General features: G+C 34.3%; 1 protein-coding gene across 5 annotated transcripts in view; it reads right to left on the bottom strand.

Moving 5' to 3' along the window:
* Positions 1-2,845: 2,845 nt before the first annotated feature.
* RBMS3 (RNA binding motif single stranded interacting protein 3) overlaps positions 2,846-11,767 on the bottom strand; it is an 803,180-nt gene continuing 794,258 nt past the window's right edge. For all 5 annotated transcript variants that reach the window (XM_055135539.1, XM_055135543.1, XM_055135544.1 and 2 more), the window contains one exon: positions 2,846-9,773. In XM_055135539.1, the coding sequence (XP_054991514.1) occupies positions 9,767-9,773 (7 nt within the window). In that variant the 3' untranslated portion in view covers positions 2,846-9,766. The remainder of the gene's footprint in view (positions 9,774-11,767) is intronic.

The raw sequence follows: 11,767 nt of genomic DNA, 5'->3' as shown, positions 1-11,767 counted from the left end.
CCCATGGCATGTTCAATATGCCAAAAACAGTAACAACAAGTCTCTCTCACAATGGAGACGTTACTAGTGCCTGCTTGAGCAAATCAATGAGCAACAGGAAGACAGTGCTACAGCGCTTAATTGTTGCCATGTCTTACATTACTGATTCTGTCTAGAAATACTGGGATTTGAGTTTAAAATCCAATGGAGATTAATGCTGTGGCATTAATAATGTGGCAATCACTTTATTATAAGAATAACCCATAAATTCCTAAGGGTACGAAATAATTTTTCATACATGAAGAACCTTTTTGTTGTTATATTATGTCATTCCTTTTCAGAAAATCTAGAAAGAATCAAATTCTCTGAGATTAATTCTGAGCTATGTTAATTTTTACTTCACTGTTTTGCATAGTATCTAAAAGAAGGTTTTTTTTTTTTGAAAGGGGGTATTTTGGTTTTTGTTTGGGGGCCACCTCCAGCAATGCTCAGAGATAACTTCTAGTTCTGCACTCAGAAATTACTGCTGGCAGATTTGAGGCACCATATAAAGATCAAACCCAAGACAACCTAATGCGAAACAAGCACTCTACTTGTTCTATGGCTCTAGCCCCCAAAACTATTTTGTTTGTCAGAATCCATTTCGTTTTTTAAAAGTTAAACTCATGAACCTAAAGTTCATTGGAATTTTTGAAAATTAACAAATCACTCAGGTCTTCTTGGAGAAAATAAATCATAAAGCAGAGAAAAGAGTGATGAGAAAGTAAGTTAAAAGTTCAAGAAATCTTGATTATTTTAAATACAAGAAACATCATTATAAATCTTCATTTGCTGATCCTTTTCTTATTTTATAGCTTGGAACCAGCGATTCTTCACCAGAAACTTATGGGAAGATTTCAGGAAGTTCCCAAGTGCCCGGCAATTGGAAGCAAACAAAAAAGTGCATGTGGATGAAGGTGTGGAATAATCTTCTTTAAAGTTATTATTCATCAAAAAGCAAACAAAAATCTAATATGTTGCTTCTAAGATTCCCATAGAATATAAATAGTTGATGACTTTTACCCCAATTATATTTGAATGCTATTAATTTCATTTAGCTTTCTCTTCCAGTTTTCTCTGCTGCCAAGAAATATAATGTGAATGGGAACATAGTGGAAAAGAATTACGTGCAATACACTTTTAGACCTTAACCCTGATTGGTTAACTTTCTCCACAACTTGTCCTAGTTGCTTATATTTTAGAGCATTAAGATGGCATGTGGAAAATTACCATGAGGCCATGGCAGACGGCAAGTACACTATCATGCAAATTAGAAGACAAACAAGAGAAAGGTCAGTGACTAAGATGCTGGAAGTCAGGGTCTTATTAAATCTGTTGAAAACCTTCATCAAAAGACGAGGGGAAAGCCATTATTTAGGGTAAGTTTTAAGAGGAGTAGCAGAACCACACGAATTAAATGTTGTACATTATTCACGTGTCCCCCACCCGCCTCTCTGCCACATCAGTCTTCACTGATGTCACAAAATTGGGCTTGACCGAGGTAGGTAATAGAAGGAAGAAAGTACTGAAACATGTTGGCTCCCTCTAAGAGAAGCAAAAGCAAGTTAATAAAACTGACCATTGAGCCTGATGAGTTTCTAAGAGTACCAAAGGATAAAGTTAGGACCTCGAAAGTATTGAGTGTCTTCTATTTCTCATGCATAATGTTTAAGAGCATATGATGCTTCATGTATATTTAATACATTGTAAATATAGTTTTCTTGATCTTATATTTTTCTAATTATAACCACACATAAAGGCTATACTTACCTTATATTTTATTTTATTTATTTTTTATTTATTTATTTATTTTTGCTTTTTGGGTCACACCCAGCGATGCTCAGGGGTTACTCCTGGCTTTGCACTCAGGAATTGCTCCTGGCAGTGCTTGGGGGACCATCTGGGATGCCGGGGATCGAACCCAGGTCAGCCGCGTGCAAGGCAAACGCCCTACCCGCTGTGCTATCGCTCTGGCCCTTACCTTATATTTTAAAGATTACATACTTTGTTGCATTTAATGCATCATCTGAACTTCATATCGGATTTTTTTCTACCTTCTAAAGAAGAATTGAACATTCTTGAACCATAAAGCAATGGTATAATATAGTATAGACTTGTTAGTCTTGATTACAAGCTCTAAATTCTTTTTTTTTTCTTTTTGGGTCACACCTGGTGATGCACCACAGGGGTTACTCTTGGCTCTGCACTCAGGAATTACCCCTGCTCAGGGGACCATATGGGATGCCAGGATTTGAACCCGGGTCGGCCGCGTGCAAGGCAAACACCCTACCCGCTGTGCTATCTCTCCAGCCCCTCTAAATTCTTTTTGATGGTTTTTGAGCAAAGAAATAAAACTCGTGCTTGTCTGCTTACCACAGTCATCCATTGCTGAGGAATGGGCACTTATGTTTTGGTTGACCAGAGTTTAACATTTTCAATGACAAAAACAAGAGTTTAAAAGTAATTTTTAAGTGAAATTTTTACATATAACTTTATTTCATCTTTCTTTCACACAAGAAGTTAGGCATGTTTGGAGATAAGAGTTGGTCAACCTCTGATGCCCTAAGCTTAAAAAGTGGAAAGAATGTATGAGGTCATTACAAGTTTTAAATATTTCACTCCTCACAATGCTCCAGTGACTGTATAAGGCCTCTGATATGCATAGAATTTTACCTTCTGTCTCATTTATTGTTAGTAGGAATAACTGTTTCTTTGAGAAATTCTGTAAGAAGTTAGCAGTATACTCAATTAAATATGACACCAATCATTACAACCATTACAACCCCCAAAATATCTACAAAGAATAAAGAAAGAACAATGATCCTACTTGATTTTATTCTCATTTTTTATTGAAAGCTTCATCAAAGAAAACAGAAGTTTAAACCTAACATCCACTGATCTACAGAAAGCCCAAGGAATGTGGGAAATGGTAGCAATTTGACTGTGGTACAGATGAAAAAAATTGAAATTAAAACCAGAAACACCATAGAATTACAGAACTTTCTATGACAGTCAGAGACAGCAATACAAAATACCTTAAATAAAATTGAAAATTCAACATGTTTAGAAGGTCCATGAAGTTGAATATGGCCTGAAATAATGGTTTTAAAAGAAGTTGTGTCCCCCATCCCCCTGCCTTTTAAATTTTCTTTTAAGAAACCAAGTATTTTATTTATTTATTTTTGTTGGTTTGTGGATCACACCTGGTAATACTAATGGCTTACTTACTCCATGCTCTCTGCTTAGGGATCACTCCAGGCAGGTCTTAGGGATGCCAAGGATTGAACCTGGGTAGGTCATGCACCAGGCAAGTGTGCTACCTACTTACCTAATTTATTGTTGCTCCAGCCCAAACTGTATTTTAAAGCAGGTACATTTTTGCACATATTTCATTAGTACTCCAGTTATATTCTTCTTTGTAAATAAATTGAATGATGCATTTCCAAAATGGTAGACTTTTTTTGTTGTTTTGTTTTTGGGATCACACCCAGTGATGCACAGGGTTCATTCCTGGCTCATGCACTCAGGAGTTTCTCCTGGTGGTGCTCAGGAACCATATGGGATGCTGGAAATCGAACCCGGGTCAGTTGCGTGCAAGGCAAATGCCCCACCCACTGTGCTATGGCTCCAGCCCCAATGCTAGACTTTCTGAAGTCTTTTAACAATTGATTCTATGGGATCTGAAAATCATGAGATAACTTTTTTATATATATGAGAAAGTATCATGTTTCAGAAGGAAGATATCCTTCTAATACCAGAGGGTCTAAATGACAAAATAATTTATATGTTGGTCAATTAATTTACATGTGAAAGGATAACAAATCTATCCACTGAAGTGTCAAGGCCATTCAGTCTTAATACAGCAACAAAATTTAAAATAACAACAATTATAACAATTATTTTTGGTCAAATTTTAAAAATAGGAATGAGTGATATTTAAGCAAGAGCTGAGATTATATTCTCCTAACTCAGTTCTGAGTTATCTTTCTACTGGTTCAAATATCAGTAGTGTAGGAAACCAAAACAGCTTTCTTTTGAGGGGAGTCAAATTTTTCTAGTTTTTTTTTCTTTTAAATACTGCAAGAATATAGCTAACTTTCAATTGTTGGTGATGTATTGGAAAGAAACACTATGGATAATAGAAGCCATTGTACACAATGCAGACATTAATTTTATCAGCTGTTTAAATTCCTCAAATGGTTTAAAACTTAATAAGAAATGGGAGAATTATATGAATTTTATTTTTCATTATTTTGCCTAGCCTTTGATTGAATATGCTAACACAAGTAATCAGGACCCAAGACCTGATAGTTGAAAATAAAAGACAAAACAAGTACATACAAAAAAAAAGATTATTAGCCCTTCAAAAATGGAGAGTGACTGTATTTCTGAAATATCAGTAATCTGGGCAGTTACTAACTGGGATGACTACAACACAAGAAAAATGAGACTCAATGACCTAGTGGTTCTTCCTGCAAATTCTAAGCTTTATCTCTGCTGTCTCAGCTTTATAGCTTCCTGAGTGAAGGAAGCTTCTCTTGAAACATAATTTTCTCTTCCAGAAATAAAAAAAGTCATCCTTTATGAGCATGTGTATGAGAGTGTGAGAGGGGAAGACAGAGAGACAGAGAGAGTCAAAGAGATACAGAGACAGAGAGACAGAGAGAGAGAGAGAGAGAGAGAGAGAGAGAAAGAGAGAGAGAGATGATGATGATGATGAGAATGTATTGGACTATAAAACCAGAGGAAAGGAGGGGAGAAAGACATAATGAACCTGGGAAACTACTTAGTGATATTTCCTATTTAGCTTTTATATTTAGTGGCCTATATCTAATCCACACAGAACATTCATTATCAAGGAAATTTAGATTAAAGGACCAATTTTATATTTAAGAATATTTTTCAAGAAATGCCTGATTTAAGTAAGATTCAACTGTCATCCATAGCCATAGTGGATGTCATTTGTGAATAAAGGTTTATTAATGAAATGCCATTATTCAATCTGTCATAATCAATGAATCTGTTTAAATTTGATCAATCTTTCAGATTAGAGTGATAATCAGTCAGAACCAGCGATGTAAGAATTTCAAAGCATGTTAGCTATAATAACACATAAAAAACAAGATCTTATTCTTAAATTGAACCGTGGACAAGATAGTGTAGACGAGCTTCTACGGAGTATGATTTCTCACACACTGGTGGTTGTTCCACATGTACATAAATGTCCTTTCACTTGATTTAAAATCATATAAAGACACTTCACTAAAACCCATTTAAAATTTTCTCTCTGCTTATCGGCTCACCTGCAGAGGTTTGTGCATTGAAATTAAAAATGAGACTGAATCATCTGATGTACTTTTAGTCTTCAACTAGCAGTATAATCTGTCTAGACAGCCCCTTGAAACCCCTCAGTAATAAAAACTGCAAAGGTTTTACTTAAATAAAATCTCTCTTTTCATTAAAGGGATTTTTGGGTTACTGTGAAAAATGCATGGGTATGTAATAGACATCCTGATTATTTAAATAAATACTGGGGGACATTATATTCTTTGAGAGGGATGATAAATCAGTTTAAAAATGATTTTTTTGAAGTTTTACAAGCATCATTGTACTCTGCAGTACAGGGAAAAACCTGCTCCATCAGGTCTCTGACTCTCAGCCTGCCTTTCTTATCTGAGTACTTTGATGACCATGGAGTTTCCATTAAGAGGGCATAGGCAAGGCAGTGAATTGTATATGCTGTCAAATGTTACATATCACTTAAGGTCACAGGAAGAATTGATTCGGATGAAGCACAAAGACAATATGTGAGAGACTGAAGTCTATCCAGGAAATACAGTAACCCTGGTGAAACTTGAGTCAGGGAGAACATTGTTGAGTGTTTGAGATGGTTGTCTCTACTTATTTTCCCAGAAAATGTCACCTGCAATATTCAAGACATTCCAATATTAAGGACAGTCACCAATATGTCTCTGTTAGTGTTGCCTTCAGTTCACTTGGGTTCTGTGAAGTCTTCAGAAGATGACATGGCCACCTGGCCACCGACATTAAGAATACCTGAATGGGCACATGGCCAACCATAAGAATACAGGAGCTCTTGGTCACTAAACATACTTTGACTCACTCACCTGATTACAGTTTGTCACTATTGAAAGAAAACCCGACTCCTGTTCTAATGCTATAACTAGAGTATGGGTCAGAGAGTGTTTATCACATCGGGATTGTGGTTTTTGTTTGTTTAATTACCAAGCTAAGTCTTGGCAATTAAAATTGAAGGGCAATTTTGAGACATCTGAATAAAAACTTGACAACCTGGTAAGCCACAAACACTTTTTTTAAAATGATTATAGTCCTAAATAGGATTAAAATCACCCAGTGTGTCACACATAGCTGATTAAGTTGAAATTCTGATGTCTGCATATCAATATATGCATGTTTGCACATAATGGACAGGTATTTTGATTTGTTTTATTTTCATACAATATGTTGCTTATTTGTGAATCCCTTTCCCCTACCCCGCTCAGACTTGACTGAAAAAAAAAAACATTGTTTTTAAAGTAGGATAACATAAAAGGGAGCAAGTTTTGATGTGCCATCTTTTCTTTTTTTTTCTTTTTTGATTAAAAATATTTTATAGAATGACATAATATAAAACTGCAAACACAAAGCACACATAGACACTTAAAATGACAGGCAGAATAAATTTGTTTTGCCTTCATTGGCTTAAAAAAATTTAGAACATTGAAATTTTATAGTTGAAAGAAATGTTCCTGAATGTATAAATAAAGCAGTAGTTTGGTTAGAAAAAAGGAAGTTACCTAGGCACACTCAATAGCCACATGGTAGCTACCTCTTAGCCTCATTGTTGACTGTATAAATGAGACTTTCTTTGTATCACATTAAAATTTTTACAGAAACAAAAGAAAGCATGTTGATTTCATATTCAAATGAATTATGCCCAGGATAATCCTTATTTATACAAAGAGTTCAGAGATGAAAAAGAGAACAGAAAATACAGCTTCCATACATGTTTGCTTGTACCTTCCCCCATTAACTTAGGGGCTGACTTCTCAAAGATAGAACTTAACTAACAATCCGTAAAACATGTAAGAAACTGAAGGATGGAACAGAAGAAAGTACAAAGCTAGAATTCTCCCTAAAGTACACACACACAAAAAAAACCATAAGGATGGATACGACCAATTTGAATTTCTCTGTAGCACATCCCACATTTTCTTGGATACAAATTTGTCTCATAAACCATAAAGATGTAGCATCTTCAAGATTTGAAATTCTTAATTTCAAAGAAGAGAATTGAGTCTATTTGAACACTGGGCCTTTATTTAAGGCCATAATAGTGGAATATTGGCAATTGCATCTGAGTCAAACTCTTGACTGATGTCCAAATGGGAATATCATTTACCTTTTAACCTGTTTTTAAAACCTACCCTGTTTTCTTTTACAATGTATTTAATGTATTCCCTTCTTCCTTCTGGACAGACAGGGTTCTGTGATTATTCTGTGAAGAGATGGTCACCTGCTCAACTCCATGAGCCATCCAGAAAGAAATTCTTGGGTATGGTTCAATTAACAGTTTCATTGCCCTTAATTTCAGGTAAAACTGTATCGATGCAACATGGGTTTCATGAATCAAATATGAGGAAGATGTTTGTCAAGTCAATTTCACTCATTTCAAAGTGCTGCATCATCTTCAATGCAATTATATCTCCTTTGGTGTTAATGATCGACCAACCTAATTATTTTGGTTCTTATTACATAAATGATATAATTTCTTGATTGTCACCAAGCATTTTAAAAGCTTACCTAAATTCCACGAATAGAACTCTCAATCTTATTGATCCTATTTGCCTCAGAGAGTTAAACTTAAGTGTAAAAAAAATGGCATAATTTATCTTCTGACAACACTAGAATATGAGATGCAATGAAAGGAGGCAAAAAAGAAGGTATACTCTACCTAATTAAAATCAAAGTTGCTCTGTATGGTGAATAATGACAAAGACTGAGGTGGAGAGACAGAACTAAGAGGTGCTGAAATTTAGAAAGAAGACTATCTTACAGATACAATGGGACCTTTTCAGGAAACCACTCACCACTTAACGAGTATCACTAAGCTTTGTTGACAAGTGACCTTTCAGGCCAGGTTCAGGAAGTGTCGTGAGTACAAAATTCACATAAAGAAATTTCAACCTGTTAAACAAGAGTCTCAGCTTATTGATGGCCTTCAATGCGGGTTTCACGATACAAGAGAGCAAGCAAGGAACCAGACAAACTCACAGAATGCATCATTTGACTCTCCATTGATATCCAGAACTCTTCATACTGAAACTGCTGAACACAGCAGATGCAAGATTCTGTTATGAACAAATGTTCATTTAAAAGCAACTCTTTTTTTTTTTGCAGTATGTAAAACACCAGTGGAAGGTAGTTTAAACAAATAACAATGTAAGAACTGGTCCGGCCATGTAGATCAAATAAAACTTTTAAAAGAAGAGGAAGAAAAGAAAAACAACCTCATCTTCTGGACTGCAATAGGGTACCACTTCATCTTTGGTATAAAATAGGCCATCCATAGGCTGAATTTGATCACAACTAGGAAAGACTACAGAAATTGTCAACAATTTCTCTATCTATTGCTCTTTTTTTGTTTGTTTTTTTTTGTTTTTTTTGCACTTTTTGACCATAAGCTCCTATCTACTTAAGTTTTTTTTAATGCTCTTAAGCTAAGTTTTGCAATGTGACAAGCAAAGCTGACTAAAAACTTTGTAAAGCTCATAAAAAAGACTGCAGATAAAAAGCACTAATGCTTTTGCTAGCGATCGGTCACGCTTCGTAAATTAAAAAAATCTGCATTCTGCCCCCCAAACACGCATTATTTCTAATGCAGTTGTTTTAAAACCAACATTAATAACTTTACCATAAAATGTTTTAGCCTTCTAGAATGATTCAACACTTAAGACAAAGTTCATGAAAAGTCCCAGCATTTTCTCAATTCTTGCAGTTTCCATGGTTTCTTTTATCAACAAATTTTCTTCAAATGAAGAAAAAACATTTTCTTTTAGACTGTACAGTTTTTTTCACCCTAAAAACGCATAGTCTTAAACTTCTGTACCAGTTAAAGCCGGCACAATATTTCAATTCTTTCTTGATATTTCTTTTTAAACAAGACGTTGACAGCTTGCCTAGAGAGCTTTTGACGTCCTTAAAATTAAGGCAATTAAGATTCAAGATAAACCTTACCTAAATATTTCTAAGAGGAAAAAAAAATACCCAACCCACTAGACTTAAACAAGAAGAAAAAAGGAAGAGTACTTTAATTACTTAGGAAGACCATTTGTTTCCATTTCTTTTTGCCCATCTCTTGACATCAGATTTTCTCTTAAAAAAAAAAAGAAAGAAATTTATCTACACCTTTAGGTAACTTCTGAAGTCAAATGTTCTTCCAGATAAAATATCAACCCTCCATCTTTTGTTTTGCTGTTTTTTTTTTCCCTCTTCTGGGATTTTTTTTCTTTAATAATAAAAAAAAGAAGGCAAAAATGAACTGTCAGACCACATGAAGGAACCATTTGCACAGCACATAAAAACATTTAGTTTTCACTGGGAAAAGTAAAAAATTAAAAAAAAAAAAGCTTTCCATTGACGTCTGTGCAAACTGGAAGCCAACTTCTTGTTCAATGAAGTTTCTTCATTCAAGGCAAAGTTTCAGACAGACATTCTTCAGTCTTGTTTATGGTCTGTGAAAACAAAGAATGATAATTACATCCATGTAATTTTGAAATATCTTATGTGCTCTTTTCCAGGGAGATCTCTTTTAAAGATACCAAGCTTTTCAATATAGGGAAGACATCAAGGGAGTTATATTAGGGATATGAAGGTATGCAATCTGCCTCTTTTGCACAAATATATATTTGATCCAGAGAGTTTTTTATATTACATATCAAAGCTAAAACATCAAGAGTTTCTTTACATTCTAAAGAAATGTTATGTCTTCATAGGCAATATTCCCTATGTGCCTAAAAATTGTATTTAACTAAAGGTGCAAGTCTAACTACTCAAAAAAAAAATTTTTTTTTATAGTTCTGTCCCTTTCAAACTCCCATGGGTTTCATTACTACCTCAGCCGACAAATATCTGAGTCTACACTATTAAACCAAGATAGAGAAAATGTTTGTACATTACAATATTGATTTCACCAAGGATATTCATATAGGCCTTCTTAGACCACTAAATAAGATCCTTAAGAGGGCAGTGAAAATGTGTTCATTTATCTTTTAATCTTTTATATGAAAAGAAGATTTTAAATTCTTGAGAGCATTAACTGTACTTAACTTCTACTCTTTACTCTCCAAAAATCTGGCAAAGTGGTATGCTTATAATAGGAATTTAATTAGATACTTGTCATTCTTAATAAATGCCACTTTCCCTAGCCTAGTCTGAATCATGTTTTGTAATGATGCCCCACCAATGTATTCTAATGAATTGATGTTTACTCATGTTTTACATCCATAAATTCAAGTTTTGTTAAATAATTTCAGGATATCCTATGAGAAGATGTTTCCAGTAACCCGAAGCTCTATTTAGTTTCAAGTCTCATTATTCAGTACTTTGCAGATTTTTCTGAAGCTCATTTGCTTAATTTAGTAAATAAACCTGAGGGTTGCTGTTGTTCAGTTTGGTCATTATACAAGATGCATGGTAGATTTTGTGCAGAAAAGCAAAGTTACAGCAGGCAGCTTGTTCTCCATAACTATAAACTTTAGTGTATTCAGCCCTGAGCAAGAAGTCTTTTTTTAAAAATTTTTTTAAGTTCACGGTAATTTTTGTAATTGTACAGAATCCTGGGACACGTATTGTTTGTGTGTGTGTGTGTGTGTGTGTGTGTGTGTGTGTGTGTGTGTGTGTTTAGGCAGGATGGGAGGTGTTGTTCTTTTCTTAATTTGAAAGCAGAACATCAACAAAACCTCCACCTCATATGAGTCAGCTATGATCTTCAGAAATCTGATTAACCTATTCCTAAAATCACATAAGATAAGCAATTAGTAGACAGATCAAATTTTTCAATTTTAACCAGTAGTTTTACTTCAAAAGTATATTTTTCTGTATGATATGAGATAGTGATTCTCTTTAGAAGAAATGCAATTTGGGACAGTATGTATCTCAATGGTAGAAAACATGTTCATGTGTATGCGATTAAGGATTTGAGTCCCAACATCAACCCTTATTCTCCAAAATAATAAAATTAAAATGACGATAATATCAGTAAAAATATATAGTAGTTATGGGAATCATAGCAAATATTTTATCCTTCTATAAATCTTTGAAAAATGTAGAGTTACTACACTTATTTCTAAATATTAAGCTCTGGTAATAAATGTTTGTTATTGGCATTGAATTTTGCTTATTTATTTAATCTTTTATTCTACTTCATTTTCCATTTGGTATTATTAGACACTGAGCAGAAATTGTTTAGAATCTCATGAATCCCATTAGTTTCTTATTTATTGGGGTATATTGACATAGAGCACCCTCACTGCTTAGTTATATTAGGAGTGAGCAGTTGACTTAAAGATACATTGTGAGTTAGGTTGTAGCTATTTCCTAGTTTTATAACTTCTCACAAGTGTTTCCATTAGGCCTCTCCTGTCCATTGCTTGATCTGTCCATGTGATCTCATTACTACATGATAACAAATGAGAAATACATGGCTGGACTTTCTTTACATTTTTGT

This window comes from Sorex araneus, chromosome 4 (genome assembly GCF_027595985.1).
Source record: "Sorex araneus isolate mSorAra2 chromosome 4, mSorAra2.pri, whole genome shotgun sequence".
NCBI lineage: Eukaryota > Metazoa > Chordata > Mammalia > Eulipotyphla > Soricidae > Sorex > Sorex araneus.
The sequence above is the reverse complement of the archived record's forward strand: the minus strand, read 5'-3'. Positions and strand labels throughout refer to the sequence as shown.